The sequence below is a fragment of the Petromyzon marinus genome, chromosome 37 (assembly GCF_048934315.1).
Source record: "Petromyzon marinus isolate PM22_M1 ecotype Great Lakes invasive population chromosome 37, UKy_Petmar_22M1.pri1.0, whole genome shotgun sequence".
NCBI classification, from domain to species: domain Eukaryota; kingdom Metazoa; phylum Chordata; class Hyperoartia; order Petromyzontiformes; family Petromyzontidae; genus Petromyzon; species Petromyzon marinus.
The window spans coordinates 22,474,153-22,500,988 of record NC_133703.1 but is presented as its reverse complement, the minus strand read 5'-3'; the positions used below and the strand labels follow the sequence as shown (position 1 = coordinate 22,500,988).

The 26,836-nt window shown below is 51.7% G+C and overlaps 1 protein-coding gene across 4 annotated transcripts; it reads right to left on the bottom strand.

The window, feature by feature from the left end:
• Positions 1 to 189: 189 nt before the first annotated feature.
• GGA1 (golgi associated, gamma adaptin ear containing, ARF binding protein 1) lies at positions 190 to 25,633 on the bottom strand. Of its 4 annotated transcripts, none has more exons than XM_032967068.2 (17): positions 25,506 to 25,633; positions 21,919 to 22,003; positions 20,950 to 21,025; positions 19,392 to 19,490; positions 18,229 to 18,352; positions 16,768 to 16,865; positions 15,462 to 15,542; positions 14,692 to 14,829; positions 13,427 to 13,508; positions 12,192 to 12,308; positions 9,122 to 9,382; positions 8,283 to 8,347; positions 7,415 to 7,590; positions 6,790 to 7,055; positions 6,058 to 6,227; positions 4,788 to 4,898; positions 190 to 4,176 (listed from the first exon to the last, which is right to left on the bottom strand). In XM_032967068.2, exons 1-17 carry the CDS (start codon positions 25,543 to 25,545, stop codon positions 4,066 to 4,068), a joined length of 2,100 nt encoding a protein of 699 aa, XP_032822959.2. In that variant the 5' UTR covers positions 25,546 to 25,633; the 3' UTR covers positions 190 to 4,065. The 4 variants fall into 4 exon arrangements, with proteins under 4 accessions (XP_032822959.2, XP_075928265.1, XP_075928267.1 ...); XM_076072150.1 differs by having other exon boundaries at positions 7,415 to 7,587; XM_076072152.1 differs by lacking the exon at positions 25,506 to 25,633 and adding an exon at positions 25,374 to 25,443.
• Positions 25,634 to 26,836: the final 1,203 nt, after the last annotated feature.

The following is a 26,836-nucleotide window of genomic DNA, read 5'->3' as shown; positions in this document are numbered from 1 at the left end:
AAACACATTAACCGAGGGAATACTGTATTATATTTGGTGTGGATCCACAGCCCCACCAGAACAACCGATGATTGTTGCATAATCAAACGAGGGGGAGGCGAGTATGCTCTACTGCATACTAAAATGTAATTTTTTTCACCGCCACTATACCCACGCAGAACACCCGAAAAACCGAAACGCAGTGTGATGTGCCCAGCGCCTTACTCAACATTCGCTTTATTTACATCCGTCAACAAGCGTCGACACGTCCACCACCACCTGTCGTGTGCCTGAATGAGGCATGGTGTCGAGGTGTGATGATGCACCACCACCACTCCCCTTCCACCGGTGTCACGAATCGTGGCCGTGATTCCATCAATTTATTGGCGAATGCAGCCGGGCCACAACTGTATACGAATCACGGCTTGTGACGCATGTACCAGGAGCTTATACGCAATCGGTATTACAGTAATCGAGGGGAGTGGTGCATCATTAAAACGCCTCCAGCATGCTCGTCAAAGACCCACCGACTCGACCGCGAGGTTTTGAATGCGCGAGTCTTTCTCTATGTGCTCATTACATTCTGCTTAGACAACAAAAACAAACAACGGTCCCTTAATCAGGGCTGGATGTTCTAGCGTTTAAGATTGACGTTGCAGGTATAGATGGGGGGTGGGTAAGCCGTAAACAAGATCTATATGGTCGCTGCAGGTTTATCAACAGGGATGCGATACATTCAATGACGATAACTTGAAACAAATAACCGTAACCGCGTTCGACGATTGGCTCCAGGCGCGGCGTCGCTTTTTACAAACACCGCCGAGGCCAGCTGCCGAAACTCAAGAAGATCGCAGCGATCGCGGGAATGTCTCGAAACGCGAAGGGACATCTATTGAGCAGTGGAATGGAGAGAGATGCCGAGGGATGGCGACACCACGTCTGCTCATTGCAAGTGCTCGCAAGGGATTTGTTTTTAAAAGGGAACCACGGAATCACTGGCAGGTAATATTTATGACGTTAAAAAGGCCTCGACCCTGGGCTAAAGTCCCGATGGCCAAATCTCGTTCCGCAGGACGCTTTCCGAGCAAGTATACCAACACCTTCGTTTGCCCTCGGTACATCATCAACAGCTGACGTGTCTGGTAGTAAAGTCAAACTCGTACACGTGGTTGTCATGAGTTTCCACCCGGACTGAGGGCGTCACGACCACGAGACGAACACAGTTTTGAGTGCTCGTGGAAAGCGCGGCGTCACATCACCCCTCACGAGAGAGCGGCGCTTTGGTAAGGGGGCATCGCAGAAACTCAAAGCTCCTCCATTCAGTTTCCCTCACTCACGATGCTTCTTGCATGGCCAAATTGTGTTCGGTTGGGGGGGTAGTTTGTGATCATTGGTGTCCGGGCTGATCCCATCTCGGTGCACTTGAAAAACCCCAGTTGTGATCCCGGACAGCCGATACCCCCCACCCCCACACAGCTCCCATTAGCACGGTTGGCTACGTACGGTGCGAACGAAGTTCAACGTCCACCCAGAATGAAACCCGGAGCCTCGGTGGTTGCCGCCCCAGTGCTCCGACCTCTGGGCCACCCGGCCCAAAGGTCAGTCACGAGCATCGCACCTTCAGTCAGCGGGCCTTCAAACCAACGGTGACATCGATCCCGGCCCCAGCTTTGTCAAGTCTCTGGTTTAACGGACGCGGTCACACGCTACGCAATCCACACGCGCGTTTGGTACCTGGTGTTCAGGAAAATATATTCTTTGGGTCTTTCGGTAAAGTCACGTAGATAAAGTTAAACGAAAATAAAATGTAAAGTTTGGTCGCCGAGAAAATCCTGGGGCCATTTACCTTTGTCATGAACAACGTAATGTTGAACGCCACGACTGCTCAACCTCCAACCCCAGTGGACCAGTTCTGTAAAACGACCCACGTGTTGGTTATTTCAAGCGTCGCTTCGGTCGTTCCATACAAGCGGCTACTCGGGTACATCCTTGACAATGCCGTTATTTTGTTATTGTTGTAACAGGCTGCTGCTCCAACACAGCTGCACTGAGATAGCGTGATGCGGTGTAAAGAATGCTTGACGAGTCTCTAACGCGATTCTTGAGTCAACAAATGGCAAAAAAAGACCTGGTAAAAATGCATGAGGCACTGTTTTAAACCAAAATATTAACATTCTTCACGTTGCACAGCGAGCAGCAGTTAGCACTATAAAAATACAACTCCGAGGACATGTCTGGCACAACAACGATGCTTGCATATACCTATCAATTTTGATTTTTTTAAATTAACATTCCATTCTTTAATTGTTTTTATTTCTGCTTCAGATGTGCAAACACATACCGCACGGGCGTATCGATTCAATTACACGCAAGTTCTTATCGCTGGGGGGGAGGGGGGCCGTTTACGCGCATTGGCATTTCCGTCGGGGGAGATACACCGGTCTGTCGGAGCCTCGACACCGCCACAGAATCGCTCACCTCCCCCCAGTGCCAGCGCACGCCGGTACCGCGAGGTCAAAGCGCGAGGTCATTTCCATTCCTAAAACACGACACCTGGCTTAGACTCGGGGTTATCTTCGCATTTGGCCAAGTTCAACTCCCACCCCCGGCCCCCCACCACACAACACAAACTTTAAATAAAATGTAACCCCAAAAATTACTTGAAGCGCGATTGTGGCCAAACCACAAACTGTGGGCAATTCCTGCATGTGGGCAGTCTTGTATCCCAATGCACTGCCAAGTTTAGAAAATGTCAATGACCCAATTTATCCTGGACAGCCAGCGGCAGAACAGCTAGGTGCCAGAATTAGAATGAGAATCGTTATTTAGACTGCAGGAATCCGATGAGCGGTGAAGCTCTTTGTCACAGACGTGCCACCCGGGTGAAACCGACCACCGTAAAACCTGACCGTTTTCGGGTTGCACCGCGTGTTGTTCGTCGTGACGTCCGACATTTCCCGCCTCCACCAAGTGCTCGGAGCTTCTTCAGGAACTTCACTTCTCCGTGGCGGAAGCGAAACGTCGGGACATCACGCCGGTTAACACGCGGCACAATCCGAAAACTCATTGGGGAAGCTTGACGGCCGCTACCGTAGTGCCATAGACTTGATTTGTTAAATGTAATCACCCTTTGGCAATCGTGGCTCTGTCTGTCGTGTACAAGCAGCCGAGGGCAGACGTCAACAAAGCGGGCGGCTCAACTTTATCTCAACACGCACGCCCTGGCAGGCACTTGCATTGGCGGGGGTGACACGGATGGCTGGGTTTGGCAGCCGGCAAGCAATGCCACTCACAAAAGCAGCCACGGGCAAGCGAAGCAATTCCTGAAATACCCTTCAAGTAGTTTCGCTTAGAGTGCTGGGACAATGGCAAGTGCGATATCATGCACGTGGTTCAAAAGCAAAAACAATATAGAAATAACATGTAAAAAAAGCACAGATGCTGCAAACACATACAGCTGACATTTCACAGTTTAATTCTGGGGGAATGAGCTTTGCTAAACTTCATTGCAGTCTGTCTCCCACCTTCATCGATCTCTCGTCTCAGTGCCATGAGTTTATTTTTTTTTATCCCACACACAGCCACTTTTAAATGGTTAAGCACATTCTGCGGGGTGCCCTACTGCACCAAATGTAAGCCAGTGGCTGCCTTAGAAGCCTCATTTCTTTACAACCTTGGACCACTGGCAAGAGCTGTAAGCTCATGGGGAGGGGGGTGGGTGCGTATCGTCGGCGATTGTTAGCACGTCACGTGTGGCATCCTGTACGCTCGAACATCACAAGTTTACACGACAATCGACACAACCTGTGCTGGTGCGTCACCACGCCTAATGCTCATCTAACGGACAACAACGGATGGTAATTAAAAGGTGACGTGGAAATACGCACGCGACGCTACGCCTTGACCCGGCTCCTGTGCACACAGCGCTCCACACTTGAATGAATTCGTTCCTTTCTCGCCGGCCGCTGCTTTCATTAAAATCCCAATCTCTGTGGCACCGCGAGGGCTCCTCGGTGGCACCGCTGGCATCTCCCAGACACGCAGAGATCACCGGGAGAGCCGGCGGGGAGGGAAAAGGCTCCGGGGTCAGAGGTAGCCCCACTTGTCGACTGGCGGGAACTCCTCCACCTCCCCTACTTCGGAATGCGGCTGCTGGCCCAGGGTGTACGTCAGCTTGTACCGCAAACGCACCTTGTCCTGCAACAGCCACACACCCAGCCCACTCGCATCACACAATGACTCCTCACCGCACACCCAGCCCACTCACATCACACAAAGACTCCTCACCGCACACCCAGCCCACTCGCATCACACAATGACTCATCACCGCACACCCAGCCCACTCGCATCACACAATGACTCCTCACCGCACACTCGGAGAATGCCTGGAAATATCAAGCGTTGCAGACTTGTGATGAGAGGTGGCTGGAATATGTCATTACAGCAGCGGATTATTGAATTCTGTGCAGGGTTCTGCCCGTTACCCTCACACGTATTAGGTGGCTGGGTGACAGCCTTTCTTGCCTCACAGCATGAAGTGCACGGGTTTGATTCCCGGCTCGGATGCCTTTTCGTATTTGTATGTTCTCCCCTCTCTTTCTGTATGGGTTGCCTCCGGGTTCTCCGGTTTCTCCCACAATTAAAAACAATATGTAACATATAACGTAAGTGGCAGCGGGCAAACATTTTAAATACTGAAAAATTACCCACTTGGTGGCTCAGTTTAATGCTGCAGTGTGACCACAGCAGTGACGCCCGGTACGGACCGACACCCTCCCCCCCGCCCCACTGTGGCCGTGTGACTGCACCTTGTGAGCGTTGCCGAGCAGCATGACCTGCGTGATGGCACTCGGGGGCAGCACAGGGTTAAAGGGCGGCAGCTCCGTGCCCGAGGGCGGCTGCAGCTTCACCTTCATCGTCTGGGCAGGGAACAGTGCTGGGATTGTAGCAACACCTGCAGAGCCACGCTTAAACGCCTAACGCCGTTCTAATACACATTCTAACGCCGTGCTAATACCCATTCTAACGCCGTTCTAATACCCATTCTAACGCCGTTCTAATACCCATTCTAACGCCGTTCTAATACCCATTCTAACGCCGTTCTAATACCCATTCTAACGCCATTCTAACGCCGTTCTAATACCCATTCTAACGCCGTTCTAATACCCATTCTAACGCCGTTCTAATACCCATTCTAACGCCGTTCTAATACCCATTCTAACGCCGTTCTAATACCCATTCTAACGCCGTTCTAATACCCATTCTAACGCCGTTCTAATACCCATTCTAACGCCGTTCTAATACCCATTCTAACGCCATTCTAACGCCGTTCTAATACCCATTCTAACGCCGTTCTAATACCCATTCTAACGCCGTTCTAATACCCATTCTAACGCCGTTCTAATACCCATTCTAACGCCGTTCTAATACCCATTCTAACGCCGTTCTAATACCCATTCTAACGCCGTTCTAATACCCATTCTAACGCCGTTCTAATACCCATTCTAACGCCGTTCTAATACCCATTCTAACGCCGTTCTAATACCCATTCTAACGCCGTTCTAATACCCATTCTAACGCCGTTCTAATACCCATTCTAACGCCGTTCTAATACCCATTCTAACGCCGTTCTAATACCCATTCTAACGCCGTTCTAATACCCATTCTAACGCCGTTCTAATACCCATTCTAACGTTCTAATACCCATTCTAACGCCGTTCTAATACCCATTCTAACGCCATTCTAATACCCATTCTAACGCCGTTCTAATACCCATTCTAACGTTCTAATACCCATTCTAACGCCGTTCTAATACCCATTCTAACGCCGTTCTAATACCCATTCTAACGCCGTTCTAATACCCATTCTAACGCCGTTCTAATACCCATTCTAACGCCGTTCTAATACCCATTCTAACGCCGTTCTAATACCCATTCTAACGCCGTTCTAATACCCATTCTAACGTTCTAATACCCATTCTAACGCCATTCTAATACCCATTCTAACGCCGTTCTAATACCCATTCTAACGTTCTAATACCCATTCTAACGCCGTTCCATCGCTGCCGAGAGACCGCACCTTGGGCACGGCGGCCTGCAGCATGATGTTCCCGATGCAGAGCGGCGCCGTGCTGAACATGGACACCACGACCACGAGTACGTCGGCGCGTCCCGGCGGGCTCTCCTTGGCGAAGTGTAGCAGCACGCGCAGCCCGTTCTTGTCGTACGCGGTGACAGGCGGGGCGCTGCCTGCAAGGGGAGTCACAGGGCCATCATCGAGCGTTGCTCCCCCCACACTCACATTGAGTCCAGATGCCTGGCGTCGACCTCCCGAGGCACCAGCGGGTTCAGTCGAAGCACTTCCAATGTGACCAGGGGCAGGGCCGCTTCACAACATGGATGGGGCCGTAGTACTACGACGTGACAGCCCGCGCTGCGCAAATGCGGGGAGCCAGGAGAGCGTGGCGCACACCATGGTCTCCGGGGGCGTGCCGGGTGACGCTTGATTGCTGTTGCCATGCACGTGCTGGAGGAGGAGGAGGCTCTCACATGGCTCTGTGGCTACATGGGCTGATGTCCGCTCACAATAACATCGACATACATATCAATTTATTTAATTAACGGATTCCCTTGTGTATCTGGTGCTGTGCGTAAAAAAAGTCTAGCGTAAAGACATTCGCTGAATAAAACAGTTCAGAGGTCAACGTGTCTCCAACCCGACATACGCGACGGGGGCAGCACGCTAACCGCTACACTACCGCTCCTCTCACGGTTACACACACACACCACAGGGCACACACGTGACACTCACTGGGCTTAATCGACTCGAGAGGGACCACCACGCTGGCCAGTGACGCGTCCGGCTGGGAGGAGGAGGAGGAGGCCCCGCCACGGAGTGGACTCTGTCCGGCTTCCAGCTCCAGCGACGGCTGCCGGGCGATGCCCAGAGCGGCCGCCGCTCCCTGGGACGGGCCGGCTGGGGGCTGCGGTGGCACCGCGGGGAACGCCGCCGAGAGATTAGGCGGCAGTCTGCTGCTCTGCATCTCGTTGAGCGTCAGCTTGGCCTGCGGTGCCGCCCTGGGGGGAAGCGGCGGCGTGAGCGGAGGGATGTCCCGGAAAAAAAAAACCCCACAATTGGTGATTCGCAAAAGCTCTTGTGTCAAGAAATTAAAAAAAAAGTTGTAACTAAGAGCATGAGGATTGAGTCGATTTTCAAGTTAACTGCAGAAATTTGTGCTTTAGAGGATGACACAGTGAACATGATCAAAAGCGAAATTTAAAGTGTGTAAATAACTGAATGGGTACGTAATAAAAACAACAAACGTAGGCTCTCAGGTTTTCGCAGAAGACTAAATTACCCCCTACGCGGCCTACGGCACAGCTCCACCTGACTGTGGCAAATGAAACTTAAACAGCTGGTCGACGGGAGAAGTTACCATTTGACCTGCAGGCCGTGCGGCGGCAGAGACTGCTGCAGCAGGGTCTTGCCCAGCAGATCGAGCTCCTCCAGGCCGCTGGGGACCGACACGTCGGTCCTGGGGACGCCGTGGCATGGCGTGGACACCAGCGACGCGTTCCGTGACGAGGAGCCGGCCCCCAGCGACCGGTCCTGCTGTCAAACCAGGAGGGTGGCGTGGCGAGATGGGACGAGAAAGGGTTAACGAGACGTCTGAAAGTTGCAGGTTGGGTGGTGTCCCGTTCACCGCCGAATCTCGGGAGCGCGCAAGCGGTTCAGCGCTAACTTTATTTACAGAGGCATAGCGACTCTACGATAGCCGGCGCCAAACTGTGCCACGCGCCCTTCCGCATGGCCTTATGGGAACCTCCATACTGATCAAGTTATTTCATGTTAGTTTTTCATCCGATTCATGTATGTTGAACTGCTTTCGCACCGTACGTAGCCAACCGTGCTCAGTTAAAGAAATTCGTTTTCAATCTAGATTTTAAAGTGCATAGCTCCAGTGGCTTCCTAATATCAAAAGAGTATTCCAGACGGCGCAGAAGCTAATCTGAAGCACGCGAAGCAGTGACCCACGACCTCCTCGCCTGGTATACAGGAGGTTGTGGGTTAAATTCTGATCCATATCCCTGTATATCTGAAGTCCTCCTTCATCACACGTTTAAGAGTATTTGGCTGCTCTAAACTTCCATGTGATAAGCTACTTCATTGGGATATCATTTGTGGCCAGGTCGCTTCTGCAAAAAGAGCTACATAGCTCAGTGTGCCTTACTTGGTCAAATAAAAGAGTTAATGAATCGCCCAATTGTTGCCACACGTCGCCTCCTCCTCCTGACCGCGCTCACCATGATCGAGTCCCAGTTGACCACGGCAGGATCCACCGTCGGGTTGGGGACGGGGTCGTCGATGGCTGCGTTCAAAACAGAAAGACTCCCCGTCAACATCGCAAGCGGCAACTCGTACGGACACCGTTTTGTACCCAACAAGGGCAGCGTCAATCCCGACATACGCTCGTTGCCATGTATTCTTTAACAGGAGGAAATTCACACTTGCAGAAGTGAAATTTACATTTAGAGCCACTCAGAGCTCAATTAATGCTCACAACAAACACAGGAGGAACATGAATAGGATCAGTAGCGATGGCAGTGCATACATATTTTATTAAAAATATATATATTTCCTGTAGAAATCTGGTCTGGTGGCACAGTGGTTAGAGCACATGACAACTAAAATATGAAATTTGCAACTTCAGTTCCTAAGTTGGGAATCAACAGAGCCTATCATACCTCCAGGATCAATACAATTACTACCACTTTGTGGTAACAGTGGAGTGGTATTGCTGCATTGAGACCGAACCTGTGACTGCTCAGCGTGTGCCGTTTCTGCACAGTGTGGAGGAGACACAGCTAACGAGTTGGAAATGCCTTGCACATGCAACTATTTTTTTTAAAACACGCATTTACGTAGAACTTATTTCACATTATTAGTAAACAACCGTGTTAAGCGTAGGTACGGGGGAAGGACAAAAACCTAAACACAAAAAGCAGTTGTAAAGAAATTCGTTATTAAAAGTAGACACCCCCCCCCCGTTACACAGGGGACAAGTCACTCCTGGCCCCGTTATTCCGAGGACTCGCCGCCGCACTCGACTCCGCGCGCGACGATGACGAGAGGGGGCACGCACCGAGGGACACGAGCTCGTCGTCCAGCAGGCTGGCCGCACGCTCCAGGGCGGCGCCGCCCGCCAGGCTCCCAGCGTGCCTCGCGGGAGGGGGCGGCACCACGGGGAAGATGGGCGGCGGCGGCGGCGGCGGCGGCCGCGTCACCGCCACCGCCGCCGCCGCCGCCGCCGCCGCTTTGGGTCGTGGCGCCGGCAGCGAGGGCGCCACGTCCAGCCCGGCGAGCTCGATGAGCGCCGACACGTCCCCCCCGCCGGCGCCTCCGTCTTGCGCGCCGGTGGAGAGGAGCGTCGGTGGAGAGGAGCGTCGGTGGAGAGCAGCGTCGGTGGAGAGGAGCGCCGGTGGAGAGGAGCGCCGGTGGAGAGGAGCGTCGGTGGAGAGGAGCGCCGGTGGAGAGGAGCGTCGGTGGAGAGGAGCGCCGGTGGAGAGCAGCGTCGGTGGAGAGGAGCGCCGGTGGAGAGGAGCGTCGGTGGAGAGGAGCGTCGGTGGAGAGGAGCGCCGGTGGAGAGGAGCGTCGGTGGAGAGGAGCGTCGGTGGAGAGGAGCGCCGGTGGAGAGGAGCGCCGGTGGAGAGGAGCGTCGGTGGAGAGGAGCGTCGGTGGAGAGGAGCGTCGGTGGAGAGGAGCGCCGGTGGAGAGGAGCGCCGGTGGAGAGGAGCGTCGGTGGAGAGGAGCGCCGGTGGAGAGGAGCGTCGGTGGAGAGGAGCGCCGGTGGAGAGCAGCGTCGGTGGAGAGGAGCGCCGGTGGAGAGGAGCGCCGGTGGAGAGGAGCGCCGGTGGAGAGGAGCGTCGGTGGAGAGGAGCGCCGGTGGAGAGCAGCGTCGGTGGAGAGGAGCGCCGGTGGAGAGGAGCGCCGGTGGAGAGGAGCGTCGGTGGAGAGGAGCGTCGGTGGAGAGGAGCGCCGGTGGAGAGGAGCGTCGGTGGAGAGGAGCGTCGGTGGAGAGGAGCGCCGGTGGAGAGGAGCGCCGGTGGAGAGGAGCGTCGGTGGAGAGGAGCGTCGGTGGAGAGGAGCGTCGGTGGAGAGGAGCGCCGGTGGAGAGGAGCGCCGGTGGAGAGGAGCGTCGGTGGAGAGGAGCGCCGGTGGAGAGGAGCGTCGGTGGAGAGGAGCGCCGGTGGAGAGCAGCGTCGGTGGAGAGGAGCGCCGGTGGAGAGGAGCGCCGGTGGAGAGGAGCGTCGGTGGAGAGGAGCGTCGGTGGAGAGGAGCGCCGGTGGAGAGGAGCGTCGGTGGAGAGGAGCGTCGGTGGAGAGGAGCGCCGGTGGAGAGGAGCGCCGGTGGAGAGGAGCGTCGGTGGAGAGGAGCGTCGGTGGAGAGGAGCGTCGGTGGAGAGGAGCGCCGGTGGAGAGGAGCGCCGGTGGAGAGGAGCGTCGGTGGAGAGGAGCGTCGGCGAGCGGGGGGTTGGTGGGGGGGCGCGCGGTTTGGGAGTGATCGGAGCGAGTTTGTCGGACAGGAGCGTGGGAGGTGGGAGGGAGGGGTGGCGGGATGGGGAAAAAGAGGGGGGTGGATAGGATGGAGGGTGGGTGGGAGGGCGGGTAGATGGGCGAGAGGTAGGTGGGAGGGAAGGTGAGTGGGTGGGTTGGTGGGACGGTTGGTGGGTGGATGGAGGGTAGGTGGGTGGATGGAGAGAACGTGGGTAGGTGGGTGGGAGGGTAGGTGGGTGGGTGGGTGGGTAGGTGGGTGGTGGATGGAGAGTAGGTGGGTAGGTGGATGGAGGGTAGGTGGGTGGATGGGTTGGTATGACGGTGGGTGGGTGGATGGAGGGAGGGTGGAAGGGTAGGTGGGTTGGAGGGTAGGTAGGTGGGAGGGTAGGTGGAAGGGTAGGTGGGTGGGAGGGTAGGAATAAGAGAGGAGGGGCAGTGGGGAATCATCAGATGTTAATATTTGATTATTCGGGGTGACTCGGTGACATGTGGCAGAGCGTGAATTGTATCAATTACCGGCCTGTTTTAAAGTTTGTCATTTGGTGGGACAATCGACTTGTTTACAGAATTGGGGTTTTTGGGCATGGGGAGAGATTGATAGCTGCTGCACGAGATAATTTTAGGAGAAATTTTACACTGTTGGTCAGAGCAGCTGATTTAACATGCGCAGAGTATGCATGCAGCAGCTCGACGTTAGAGATCACGGACCACACAGCAAAACCGATGACTGATCATCGAACGTGCGTGAAAAGCAATCATTTTAAGCGGGTTGTGAAACGTGTCAACCATCTGCTGCATAGACATCGTGAAAAATAGAAGGATTCGCTTAAACTAATTGGAAATAATTCATTATAAAAGACAACACAAACCACGCAATTAGTTCCAACAAAACACCTGTAAATAAAAAGGAATATTTATCGTCACAACTTTTGTACAACTATTAATCACAACAGCTTACAGCCCTGTCAATCTACTCCCGATTGAAAGCATCCCCACACCGTTTAGGCCATGGCAGCTGTTTGACCATACTTCACCAGGCTGGTCAGCGCGGGTTGGTGAAGCACGGAGATAGAGAGACCCAGAAGTGATTTGGATATTACTCAGCACTGACGTTGGCCGTAGCTGGGAATGGAACTCGCCCGGTCAGGTTCAGAGTGGAGCGCACACAGCACCGCACTAACATTTTGTGGAAACAAACTCATTTGTAACTTTCAACGGACAAGAAAATAAACTGCCATTAAGCAGAAAATTGTCAATTAGTAACATGAAGCTGTTGAGACACGGACCAAATTTGGACTCTCCGCTGCATTTTCGCGTTGTGCCACGTGCAGTTCGGAACGAGGTCCGACGTTTCTCTCCGCGTGCTGGAAGCTCAGATCCCGAAGAAGCTCCCGGAACGTGGAGCGAAACGTTGGGACGCCGTGGCCGAACAACACGCGGCGGTGCAGACACACCGGACGGGTTTGTTTTCTTATACAGCGCGGCCGATAAAACGTACGCAGTAGCAGCAGCAGCAGCAACACCACCCCAGACCGCTCCAGAAAAAAAATCCCAATCAACAGACAACAGAGGAGTCACTCGGCCAGCAGCAGCTCACTCCGCAGCTTCACACTGAGCCACTGGCAGAGGAGGAGGAAGATGACTGCTGGGGCGGCCTACCGAGCGCCGTGCCCGTTTCCATCTTCCCCGCGTCTCCGTTCACCTCCCGGTTCTCCACAATCTTCCTGTAGGAGTTCATGACCCTCATCAGGTCGTCGTTGGCTCGCAGGATCTCGGCTAAAACGAGGGGAGAGAAGCAGGCGGCGACAGCGGTCACGCCGGGGGGGGGGGGGGGGGGGGCACTACCTTCTCTGCCCTTGATTTAAGAGCGCACAGGGAATCTCTTCTGCAGTGAAGACCCGATTGACTAAGTACCCAGAGATCATTGTTCATCATAGATACGATTCAGTGCAAGCAATGGCCTCCTCGTGCGAATTAAGTCATTAATGCCCTTAACGTTACCCAACATGTGCAGTGCCGGTACAAACGTGACACAGACACGCACAGTAATCAGGCCCACACCACACACAAACCACAAGCATGACACACACACAAAGACCCCCCCGTATAGCCTTAACAGACTGTTGGGGCAAGTGCTGTTATCGAGCACCTATTAAGGCTGGCACCTTGGTACACGAGGGAGTGGGTGGCCCACACCACACCCGGCTGCCTTCGTCTCCCCAGTTGCGATGTTTACACACTGCTACACCAGGTACTCATTTAAGGCTTAGTCGACCTAGGGGAGGCCCAGGACTGGTTCAGATAATCATCACTGGTGTTGGCCGTGGTCGCCAGGTTCATAGCGCAGCGCGCTAACTGCTACACTACCGCTCCCATGACACACGGACATACATGCACACGCATGCAAAGTGACACACATACACATGTAAATCTTGACTGAAAGCTTTCGTGACTGCAGGAATTCATATTCTTGGTTCTTTTGGTAAAGTCACAGAGATAGGTTAAAAAATGTATAAAATAAACAAGAAACTATGACGTTTCGATCGCAACACAAGCGATCGCCATCAGGTGGCCATCAGGTGGACCTGATGACGATCTTTTGTGTTGCGATCGAAACGTTGCAGTTTCTTGTTTATTTCTTTTTAACCTATCTACGCGACTTTACCGAAAGAACCAAGAATACACACACGTGTACTTGAGTAACGCACAACAGATGACGCAAACACGAAAGCGGCACGGACATGCCCGTGATGGAAAGGCGCGTCAGACTGCTGCGCTTGGCGTCTGCACCTGCGATTGAGTGCGTGCGTGACTGCGCGAGTGCGTGACTGTGCGTGACTGTGTGTGCGCGTAGTGCGTGAACGCGCGCGCTTTTCGGACGGGAAGCGCCGCACCGAGGCCGTCGTCGTTGTCGGCCGTCTCGCTGGCGAGCTTGAACACAGTCGGCCGCAGCTTCTCGCAGCGCTCGTGCAGCTCCTGTGAACCAAACGCGACGCGCGTGGCACTGCCGTTTGGATTCGTTGACACGGCACAAGATGAGAATACACGAAACGCAATGCCCTCTTCTCACGCCCAAGACGATGCCGTTAATTCGCAAAAAGCAGAAAAGAAACGCGAAAGGAATAATCGCGGAGAACTCAACGGGATAAGAAAAATTGAAATGCCTTCGCAAATATGGGGAGGGTGCAGCAGGAGCGCAGTGGTTAGCGTAGTGCACTAATATTAACCATAGCCAACCCAGTTAAATTCCCAGCCACGATGGAGGGTCACATTCGAATCGGTCCTGGCCCTCATTTCTTCACTAAACCACTGACCAGCATGGTGAAATATGGTCAAACAACCCGCAATACCGATTACGGCATGGAAAACCCGTCATCCAGTTACATGGATTGGCGATGGGTTGAAAATTACGAATTATTATTCTCACCATCTTCAAATCAAATGAAAGTCTTCCCTTGTGGTGAATGCCATTAGAGTTATCCTTGAAGTACTTTATTAAAATTAATCGTCATGCATAAATGCTGTGAGAGCCACCAAAGAGATTAAACTTCACCTCTAAGCAGTGCAAGATTCTACAGTGGCATTAAACTAGACAATCCACAGTGGTATGAAATTTAAACTTCCAGCCCATCTTCAATCCACTGCTGGATGAAGGACTTCCCAAGGCTCGGGAGGTTTTTGTTGACCGCACTGCGGCACATTGGTTAGTGTGTGGGTTGGTGAAAGAGACAGTCCGGGACTGGTTCAGATACCACTCGCCATGGACGTTAGCCATGGCCAGGATTCAAACTCAAGCCGCTATGCTGCACCACTGCTCCACCGCACAGTGGTATAAACAAGTATATAATGGGAAATAATTAATTCAAACAATACCCGCTAATTACTCTTCAGTTTTCACGCACGCGATTCAACGCACGCCCATCAGGCGCGTAGGAATAGGCGTTTGAATCGACGAACAGTCACTTCTCTACTGACAACACAAACATCACAAGCGTAGGAGAGAAGTGGACAGCTTTAAACGACTGGACATCTGTGAACGCGAGCTTCGTAGCTCATCGGATTCCTTCCGTGGGGCACACAGATCAAAGCGCAGCGGGAGGCAGAGGCAGCAGAGTTACGGGTGGAGCGCCGGCGGCAATCCGAGGCGTCGCCGGCTCACCTTCATGATGTCGCGATCGTCGTCCGAGGCATCCTCGCGCCGGTAATGAGCCAGCATCTCGCTCAGCAGCTTCACGTTGCCGTCCACCTCCTCCACGGCCTTGATCCTCTTGCCGACACGCTCCATGCGCGCCTGGTCCTGTGTGCAGGGGGGCCCCCTGTTGTTTACGCTCCGCTAAACAACCGCCCGCGCAATGCCCCCCCCCCCCACACGGCATCGCGAGGGGCGGCAGATGTCTCGACAACACGGTCTTGACGGGCATCGCTACGTACGGTGCGAAAGACGTTCGACATGCATGAGTAGCCATTTTCTTTGCTCAGGTAACGTTGCAGCCCTGGAATTTGTTGCTCGCGCCACCGCCGGTACAGGGAGACCTCTATCGAGCCCCCTCTCGAGAGGGCGTTCGGCCTACGCTTCCACGCTGGCCAGGCGGACTGGAAGAGGTGGAGCTTCCACGCTCTACCCCACCGCACGCGACCTGCCCTACCACTGCCTGTGACGTTACCCATTTATACTGCTCCGTGGACAGAGGCGGGTGGGGTGGAGATTTAATAAAATCGCACCGTTGTATGAAACGCCATGGGGGGATAACGGAAGCGGCAACCCCTGGATCGGAAGCCCGGCGTGCTGACCATCACACCACTGTGGCGGCATTCTGATTTTTCTTTGGTAAAGTAAGCAAATAGTTGCGATTTGATTTGTTTTCAACTTCCACAGATGGTGCTAGACGAATCGACACGACGCTCTCCCCCCCCAATGTGTGACCTCACCTCCTTCACCATGGTCTTAATAAGCCTGTTGGCAGCCTGCAGGTCTTCGGGATTTTTACTCTTGAGCAGTCGGTCCAGCAGCTGGAGAGAGAAGGAAAAGGCAAGAATCAACGTGCGGTGTCAATGGAAGAATTCAACCCCGCCGCGAAAGTAGGACGCTCCGTAGCAGACCCGCTACTGCTCCACCGCTAAACCGCAGTTCCCAAAGGAGATGTGTGAGAATGTGGCACGGACCATTCTGTTGCGGGGGTGTTTTGGTGAAGTCTTTGCTGCGGTGTGGAGGGGTTCAAGTTTCAGTTGTACCAAACGATCGTGCCCTTGCTCTTCCGTGCGGCGTGCGTAGCAGCTCTAGTCAATTTCACGGGTGGCCGAGCAATTTAATAAAGAAATTATTTTTACCGTTCTGCCTCGTGAAATACCTGCATGTTTCACATCAATGCCGACCTTTTTTACTACTAGTATTATGAATATGCCTCACTATGCTGGAGAGTCTCAAGACCCATTTTCAGGAGGGTCCTCTCAAGTTTCCCCAAAAGGGGGTGAAAGTTGCCCTGTGTAATCCTAATATCGGTAATTTTCAGATAATCTTTCAGCAATGGGGATGTTTAGCCAATACTAGTTACATCGTGCGTGGTTTTAGTTTATGGGAGGAAGCCAGCGAACCTGGAGGAAACCCAATGCAGAACAGGTGAAGAACATTCAGACCCCCAACACAGAAAAGGTGCCCGGGTCAGGAATCGAACCCAGGAAAATCTTAACGTAGACACAGAATAGAGGTGGTTGCGTACCTTAGGGGGTTACAGTCAGAGCAATACACTACTGAGATTCTGGGTTCAAATCCAGGCCACAGTTATACCCAGTGGTTAAAGTGCCTTCTGGATTGGTGTCAGTCTGGCCACCAATGATTTCACAAAAAACAAAAATACTACATCTGATTTGTCGCTTAAGAACATATTTTTGCTCCACCGCAGATATTGTCGAGAGAGGCCTTTTGAGTGGCTTCAGAGGTAGCTCTGTGATGTCAACTTTTAGAGCCATGCCCTGACACAGGGTGATGAACTGCTCACTGAGATTTCCGAACGGAAATGAATTCATCTGATGATAAAGTACTTATAGCACAATAAGTAGACATTTAAAGGAACAAAAATAGGTACACAAAACAATCCCTCAATTTCATTTATATTTCTAGATACTGTAAAAGGCATACAGAATACCCAGTTTGCCAGAAATCTGGATGCGAAGGCAGCAACACAATGGCGAGAATAAACATCGATACATTTTGAAACAAACCTTCGGTTGACTTTACCTTGGCCTTTTCCTCATCCTCAAAGAGCGTGTCTTTGGGCCGTGGTGGCGGCACCAATGTTTTGTCCTCCTCAATCATCGGGTCCTCCAACACGATTCCTGCTCAAAAGCAAAAGCCGGGGGCCAATATTCACACCACGGTAGGCCCCCTGCAGGGATCCTTCCAACGGCATCATCCCGGCGCACCGCGGGATAACACAAATAACACATTTTAAATCTGGACTGAAAACGTTTTTTTTTAACTGCTTTTTGTGCTTAGTTCGTTGTCCTCCCTCACACCCACGATTAGCAACGGTTGGCTACGTACGGTGCGCAAAAAAGTTCAATATAAACATACATACAACATTCCCGCGTGCTGGAAGCCCACGTGACGTGCGTTTAGGGATGTCACGTGGGATCGCTATTCTGTACTCAGGCCTCTAGCGCTCCATCGAGCTAGGGGCAAGCGCTCGGTGTGTCGACGCGATTATTATTAGAACACGTGTCCATATAACGCGCGTGTCGCTAGAACGCGGTTCTTCCGTTTGAGAACACTTCTCGCACGTGGCACGCGCGCCGTTATAATGCGAATTGTGCACCATGCTAACGTGGCTTCTGAGCGATCGACAAGAAAGTAGTTAATAGCAATTAACTACTTTCTTGAGCTGTGCGGCTGAGAGATACAGTGATACAGTACGCGGAATGATACAGTAACGCGGCGGCAAACCCCCCAGTTAATTGTCGCACCATCTAACGGCATGTGCATTCGTCGTAAATCGACAAATTTCTACGTTATTTCATTATGGGGAAATTGTTTAGGTTTCGCGGGATTTTCGCTCAACGGGCAACTTTTCAGGAACGCGTCTACCACGTTAAACGAGGACTTGCCGTGTAAGAGGCGGCCAGGGAGGCAGCTGGGTTGCTCAGGGTGCGAATGCTGCGGTAGCGGCACTGAGACAGCACCGATAAAATGATAGAATCAGGGAATCCGCCTCCTGTGATTAAATTGGCTCTCAGCCCAGTCACCAATGACTGCCCAAAAAAATATTAAAACGATATATACAGAATTAGACAATTAGGCTTGATTTGTGTGCAACAGATGTGCCCCTAGTATAGGAAAAATAAATGTATTAAAGCGAGTGGCGTTTTCTTCCCGGGGCTATTCTATGACAGTGTTCCAAGTATTCATTTTGTTTCTCGTGAGAGCGCCATTATACTACTACGATTAGGTAAAGAGTACAAAAGAATAAAATGGCCTTCATTTGCCCACACGTTTCTCATCAAGCTCACAAGAATAAAGAAAAGCCCACACTAAATAATGCATCAGTGCCTGGGACGTAATCATTTAAATATGCATAAGAGCACTTCACGTGGCGCACACTGTGAACGTTGAAATGGCACGAGCCGTTAAAAAGTTTTATAATTGATACCGAGCGATGTAATTAAAGGCAAAATGTCACCGCTCGCAGCAATGGACACGAACCTTGTTTTTTGAGCATCTGGTAAGCCTCTGCGACCTTGGTCTCATCCGGCAGGGCCAGGGTCCAGCTGAATATCAGCTCGATAACTCTCTTCTTTACCTTCTCCGACGCGCGGCTCCCCAGGTACTGCCACGCGCAGGTGAGAAGGGACGGGACAACGCAGAGAGCACACTCGTTAACCCGTCACACCCTGCAATGCAACGTAACAGTTAACCCTTTATCGTTCCGAGACGTCTGAGAGTCGCAGGGTGGGTGGTGTCCCGTTCACCGCAGAATCTCAGAACGCGCAAGCGGTTAGCGTTAATTTTATTTACAGAGGCATAGCAACATTGCACTGTACTTCCCGCAGAGAGCTGTAGCGAGACGACCAGACTCTACGATAGCCGGCGCCAAACTGTGCCACGCGCTTTTTACTTCCAATTCCGTTCGGAATCGATTCGATTCCAAACGGACGAACGGTGGCACAGCAGTTCACGCGCCGGTACTATAAACCCGGCCACTTGAGTGCGATGCCAGGTCATGGCTAACATCGGTGGCGAGGAATATCCGAACCGGTTCTAGGCCCCTCTCACCCACTTCACAAAACAACAGTGACCAGCATGGTGAAATAGGTCCAACCGACGCCAACGACCGATGCAGCAAAGCAAAGGCTTCCTTCCTCAGTGGATTGACAAATACGAGTAAATTGTTACAAAGCAAACAGATGCGACCACCTTGGACTACGGACACCAATCTCAAACCACAGACCGAGTAGCAACACCACCGCCCGCTTCTATCATTCGCCAACAGCGTTTCAGGCATTCAACGCGACCAGGCTACTCCTGAACGCTGTCCACCGGCTCACTAGCCACCCTTGACGTACGTGTGCACGCCGAAACTTATTTCTTTGGTACGTAGCCAACTGTGCCAATCGGTTGGCGACATTCACGTAACAGATGAACGTAACTGATCAACCCACCCCCCCGCCAGACGAAAGAAAGATGCAAACGAGTCGTGTTCGGAGGCCGCATCCTATACGCATCACCCAGCGCGAGTGGCCGTTGTGTGGCCGTCGTAGAACGAGAATCTGTATTAATACTGGAGGAATCCGATGAGCTATGAAGCTCTTTTTCACAGACGCGATAGACGATGCGCGGGCGCAATGTTGTTGAATGTGGCGGCGCACCTTCGGTGAGACGACTTTGATGAGTTCGTTAAGGAAGCGGAACTTCCCCACTTCACTGTGGAACCGCCGATCACAGTTCTTCATGCAGGCCTCCAGCACCTGCGAGCAAAACCGCGTGAGTTTGTAAGTAAAAGCGCACGCTACTTGTTATACTGCAACAGAGAGGCATACACTGTGCAGCATGGCGACTCAAATCTTCTTGTTAAGCGCTACCAAAAATGTAATATTAAACAACACGGCTCGTTAAATATTAAACAACATGGGTTGTTGTCACGTACAATTTTATGTACAAGCAGAAAGCTTAATTATAGCAATAACTAACATATGAAATGACCGTACTTAATAACCATGAATGAATAACTACCGCCAATGTTACCTCTCTCAGGATGGCACAGTTCTGGTGAGAAATAAAATGTCTATACAACTTGTACACAGCCCACATCATTGATCTTAGCACGCGGCCAGGCTAAACCACGAGACCTGGCTAAACCACGCAGCCTGGCTAAATTAAACTGTGTCAAGTACCACGTGGCCAAGGCACAGCATTCTCAATGTATGTGTAGGCCCACTGTATATTTTATAATTCTCTCAAGCACCAGCAAGCAAGGCTCTTGGGAACACATTTTTCCAATTAAGCCTCAACAGTGATGAACATTATAAGTTTCAGTTTAATTTTGATTTAAAGCTTTCGTGATTGCAGTAATTCATATTCTTAGCTCTTTCGGTAAAGTCACGTTGAAGGGAAACAATAAAATAATAGTTTTAAATATATATTATTTTATTGTTTCCCTTCAACGTGACTTTACCGAAAGAGCTAAGAATATAAGTTTCAGTTTCTTTATTTTGGTATAGCCCTGTGAGACATTCAGCTCTTTAATCGGGTGCAACCACAACAAACGAAAAAACAAAAACACGAACAAGAAAAACATCTTAAAGTGACTATGTAAGAGGACTCTCGGTCTTAAGCTCTCACGTGAGTCTGTGTTCTCCGCCAGGCAACATAGGTACATTATATAGGCTTCATTGCGACGTTCTTACGAAGACCACATTGTGAACAAAATGTTAATTAAACAACTACTGGCCAAGTCTGTCGGAAACTAGTATGCCGAGCCAGCACAGCTGAGAATCTGGGTTAACATCTGAGCAGCCAGTGTCTGGCACATAGCGACACACCATTTAGTGAAATTTCGCAATGTGTATTTGTCTCGTGATACAACACCAAAGGCACAAGCTCAATACATTTGAAAAAGAGAACAAACTAAATAAAGTTACAATCAATTTACATAATCGACGTGTACTCTTTTTTACCTACGTGACTTTACCGAATAGAACCAAAGAGTATGGATCCTTGCAGTCACGAAAGCTTTAAATCTATAAATAATCGACGTGTGTCAGGGAAGCTGGACACACCGACATAACTCCTGGACATCTAGCCACTGGCTCCGAGTGGAGTGGAAGCGACATGTGCAAGTTTCAAGTTTCTCTTCTTTAACCAGCAGAGAGCTTAAGACGTCGGCAGAGTCTCATCAGCCGACGGGGCGCCAACCCTCCTGCTCACCGTCAGCGCCTGCAGGGCCTCCCACTCCTGTGGTGACTGCGCCTTGTGGCTGAGCAGTCGCGTCGCGATCTGGGGCCTGCAGGAGAACGGAGTCAAGAGACGGGGTCGTCATTACGGCGAGACTCCAGACCCCAGCTCACAACGCACAGGACCCATGCCCAACAGCATCATACTTTTAAGTCTGCTTGCTGACCTCTGTCCCCGTGAAGCCTTGGTTCATATTCTAACTACGTATCTCCTGGGGAATAGAGTTGAGAGCAATAGACAGAGCTCTGTGTGTGCCTGGGCAGGACACGTCACTCAAAAAAACGATGGCCGGTGATAAAAACTAACGTCGGAGTGGCTGCGAAATGGGGTAACGTGCCAGGAAAAATGTCCATTACGGAGATGGAGAAATGAAATTAGCTCATGTGCAGATGCTAGACAGATTGCAACATCGCAAGACAGTGTGAGATGGTGACGACTTGGGAAAGTCTTCGTCCAGCAGTGGATTGATAATGCCTCACATCATGTCAAGGCTAAGCAACTGGAAGACTTAAGAGGCCTGAATCTAAACATATCATTCCTTGTTATAGCACTTTACCATCTCCATATCCACATCTTATCTTCTTGACTCGCTTGAAACATGGGCAAAGAGTATAACACGGACCTGTGGATTGGTAGACACAAGAGGGTGGGATTGGTGGACGTAAAAAGGGAGACTGTGGGTGGCCTGCAAGACCAAAATTTGGCCCAACTCTGCTCTTCATCTAAAAACACACACTCGCATACCCAAGGTAAACGAACCTGGACACATGGCTGAGCCATCTGCGATTGCGACAACCCTGGACAGCGTAACGTATCGCTGGGCTTGGCTCAGCGGTCGTGTGGTAACCCCGTGGGTCGTGTGCATCTGAGAGATACTGCACTGCGGATGTTGGTTACTTGACGTTAACCCTCATTCTACCTCCGACCACAAAGAAGACTGACCCTTCCAGTTCCTTGTTGATCTGGTCGCAGAAGCCCATGATGTATTCCCAGTCCTCCTGCCGGTTCATGGGGCTGGTTGCTTTGTCTGAGCACGTCACAACAATCACAATGCAATGTATTACAATTACAACTAAGAGAGGCATAAATGAAAGGTAACGCAGCAAGCTTTTGCACAGTGTCGGCACACCGAGGAAGGTTTAAATGACGTGAACAACTTCGACAAGGAAGCGATGGTCGTTTAAAACCTAAGTGAAAACGCCTAAGTTATTTATTGTTCAATGGAGCGTTCGATGGGGATCTCCCGCCTGTTTACAGACAAGAGTTCTACATTCTCACGGACGGGAGCCAGTCCATATCACAAAACAACCGCCGTTGACGTTCCACAAAGCCGCACCGATTGCATCGGACCTGGAAGATTACATTTAAGAGTGGAAGTGAAACATTCACAATGAATATGCAACGTCATTAGCCACACAAAAAACACGGTGAGTGCTGCAGAGCCACAAAGCCATGGCCGTAAATTTCAGGAAGCACGCGGATGAATTTTTGTGCAAACAAAGGTTTTTTTTTTTTATAAGGAAAGAACTGCCATAGTGAGCAGTATTCTACAAAACTCACACGAGCAGCTTTGAGATCACTCTTACAAATACATAATAAGAAAAACTTTGCTGCTCAAGCAATGAGCATGGGCTGGCGTCTCGTTTTTCCTTGGTGGCCTGGGCAGTGTTGCGCAAATTCCACATTTGAATCATTTGGCGGGATCCCATGGTCCCGCAAAAATCAGGTCAATAATTATTATTATGTTTCAGTCCGCCCACTCGTGATCCCGACAGCAACGCGCCGCCCGCCCAGACTCGCGCCAACAAGCGCCAACAAGCGCCAGCAGCAGGCGGCGATCGACACGACGGGCGCCACCCCACCGGCCAAACGCAAGCCCCGGGGGGGGCGTCCGCCGCAGTCGGGCGCGGCGACGACGCCCTCCGGTCAGCCGTCGATCCTCGGCTTCTTTGCCAAGGCGAGCCCGCCGCCCCCCCCAGGCAGTGAATTTAATGTGTTTGTGTAATTTTTCAACTTTTTAACGAAACTTAGTGTCCCCGAGTAGGTCTCGACGAGGCCAATCGATTGACGCTAGTTTTGTTGTCGGTAAGGCAACAAGACTCGTGTCGTTACGCGGTTTTTCCCACCCCGGGGGAGTGATGGGACCCCGGGGTCCCACCAATTGCTTCATTTCTTGGGCGGCTGCCAGGGTTGCCTTCGAACAAGATTTTGGTGTCATTCTACGGGGCTACTGATCGATGGCATTGTGGACGGATAACGATTCCCCGGAGTTTACCTCAGACCGACATTTTTAACACCGGACAATGATGCAGCATTGTAAACACGCGGGAGCGGGAATATCGCACCGCAAATGCAATGCAGTGTAAACTCTTTAAGCCGTTTGTATTATTTTTGCTCACCCAGGGCTACGACTATAAAACACCGCTGACGATGCCACATTGCAACGCACACCTCCTCTGTAACTGAAATAATTAATTGCATTGACAGGTACGACGACTTCGCTACAATTAAAACCATACAGCGTTGGCAGGTAAAAAAAAAACAACAATAAATATTCCCCTCTGGAAGTGGATTCAATGTGGCTAAGATGCAGCGATGTCAAAAATATATTTGCAACCAATATGAACCATAAGAGGTGTTTTCGGTTAGATCACGTAAATGTTTATCCCTCAATTCATTAACGAAGCAGAATGATTTCTCCACAAATCTGGCTGGCGCCTGATGATGCTGGTTGTTGTAATCACCCAGCGAAATGTCACGGTACCCAATTTTACTCTCCAACAACACAGCGGGGACGCTGTCCTCGTCACGAATTGTTGGCACGTTCTGTTTCCGTGCCAAACCCTTACTACTTACTAATTACTGGCCGTGTCGGGTGGTTGGCGGGTTTAACGACACGCATTTATAGTTTCGAGATCAAACCCCGCTCACCCCCCCCCCCCCCCAAAAAAAAACCTCCCACCTCTATGATGAAAACAAAAATGCGTTATACCCTCGAAGCGGTAGGGGGCTTCGCTTGGCTGCGGGGGGTTACGAACTGAGAGTGACCTCACCGCTCGTGCAAGACGGTGGTGGCACCGCTACTGCTGCTGCTGCTTGCTGCTACCGCTGCTTGCAACTGCTACTGCTTGCTGCTACTTACTGCTACTTGCTGCTACTGCTGCTGCTGCTTGCTGCTGCTTGCTGCTACTTACTGCTACTTGCTGCTACTGCTGCTACTGCTGCTTGCTCCTACTACTACTGCTACTACTGCTGCTACTGCTACTGCTGCTACTGCTGCTTGCTCCTACTACTACTGCTACTACTACTACTGCTGCTACTGCTACTACTACTGCTGCTACTGCTGCTGCTTGCTGCTACTGCTGCTACCGCTACTGCTTGCTGCTGCTACTGCTGCTGTTGTTGCTGTAACGTGCGCGCCAATGGAACGCTGCTTGGGCAATCGATACGAATGTCAAGGCGATTGGTGAGACAGACACACACAGGCATCGGCAACAGCGGAGACGCGGAAACAACGGGAAGTTGTCTGCTGTTCGTACTACAAGTGTTTTCATTAAGCGCACACACATCCGTGCAGACAATATACACGCACGTGTAAGTGCGCACACACGAATTCATAGCCGTGAACCCCTTATCGGTACCTTATGACAGACCAATTCACACCTTATAAATATCGACGTTCATCTTACAACGTCCCATCACAAGGGAGAAACACAAGCAAATATACAAAACGCCCGCATTGAAACGGCTAGTACGCCGCACGGGTCTGAATACGGGGTAATCCGCATGGGTTGCCGGGTATGTAAATATAAGCAACAGCATATACGCAATGTACATTACAGAAAAACACACGTGCACCAGACCTTTGCCATACAGACTGATGGTTAGCGAGCACCTATCACGGGGTTGTCGTGGCCAGAGCCACGCTCGGCCGCCTTGAACTGCATCGCGGCAAGGCCGAGAGAGAGAAAGAGTCGACCTCGAGGAGGAGAAGGAGGAGGAGAAGGAGGAGGAGAAGAAGGAGAAGGAGGAGAAGGAGAAGAAGGAGAAGGAGGAGAAGGAGAAGAAGGAGAAGGAGGAGAAGGAGAAGAAGGAGAAGAACGAGGAGGAGAAGAAGAACGAGGAGGAGGAATATCCACTGATTCAAACACCCGCCCGCCACTGCGATTATCTGCGTCCGGGAATCACGGCGCCACCGATGAGACGGACGACTCACAGTGAATGACAAGCAAAAATCGTGAAGCAATTACAGGGACAGAATGAATTACAGAAACGCAGGGGGGAGAGATCCGCGTCCAAGGCGGGGGGGGGGGCGAGGGCGGGGAGGGGAACCGGGGGGGGGGGGGGGGTCCGGGCGTGGTTAGGAAACACGTAAGGCATCGCAGCGGCCTAGTAACCTGCTCACGCAGGGAGCGCCGCTACTCGACAGACTCAACGGAGGCGAGCGCCGCCGAGGTTGAAGGCTGCGGGTGGGACGCGAGGTGGCGGCGATCCCGCACGGAACGCGACAAGGAGACGAGACGACTCACTGAGCCACGACTCCAGGCTCTCCTCCTCCACGGCCGCCATTGCCAGCGCCGTGATCGCGAAGCGAGCGGCGCGAGAGCGCTCGGGCGATCAGCTGATGACTCCACGTGCAGGGTCCCCCCTCGCCCCTCCCCTCGAGCCCCCCCTCCCCCTCGAGCCCCTCCCCCCTCGCGCCCCCCTCCCCTCGCGCGCCCCTCCCCCTCGCGCCCCCCTCCCCTCGCGCCCCCCTCCCCTCGCGCCCCTCCCCCATCGCCCCTCCCCTCTTCGCCTCCCTCCCTCCCTCCCCCCCAGGGCAGCGGGGGGGTCTGCACCTGATTCTTGTGGCTGCAGATGCAGAGCGGCGTCACGAGCACGCTTCAGGTGGCTTTCAGACCGCATCCATTATTTTAGTGTCCCCCCCCCTCTTCTTTTCCGAACATAGATGGACTCTTTTTGATTAAAAGCTTTCGTGACTGCAGTAATTCATATTCTTAGTTCTTTCGGTAAAGTCACGTTGAAGGGAAACAACAAAATAATAAAATATATATAAAACAATAAAAATTCTCACGACACACGTGAAGACGATCGTTTGTGTTATGGTCGAAACGTCGTGAGAATTTTTTATTGTTTTATATATTTATTATTTTGTTGTTTCCTTTCAACGTGACTTTACCGAAAGAACTAAGACCATAGATGGACTCGTCCATCTAAACAAACTGTCAAATCGCTGTCCGTGGTGCTAACGTTAAAAAATAAATAAATACAAAACGCCACTTCTTTCAAATGTTCTTGCCGTTGGTTTTCACACCTGATGATGACTGTTTATGTTGCGGTCGAAACGTCGTGAGAATTGTATTGTTTTATATATATTTTATTATTTTATTGTTTCCCTTCTACGTGACTTTACCGAAGTAACCAAGAATGTCTCCCTTCGTGTTTGCCGGTCGGGAATTGGCTCGGGATACGTCGCGCGCGCTGTTCTGGATGACCAAAGTCGCACTCCACTGCTGGAGAGTTTTTACTTTGCAAGTTGTGCATCAGCTATCCGCATCTCCTGCCGTGGCTTGGAAGGAGTGGACCACGAGCTTCGTGGAAGATCAAAACCGATTATCTTCAGGTTTTGATCTCCCCGTTTTGCGGTTGAAATTATGACCAAAGACAGCCGCAGTTCGCGCTTGTGCCAGGCTAGGTGCACCCTGAGGCCACGTGAAGTGTCGAAGGCTGGCTGACACGAGGTCACGATAACCAAGCATGGGCTACGGGTTGACTGAAGGGCCATTGCTCGGAACGTCGCCCGCCGGTTTTATTTTTAAGGCGCTGTCATTGACGAGTGTGCCCGAGTGTTCCGTCACTT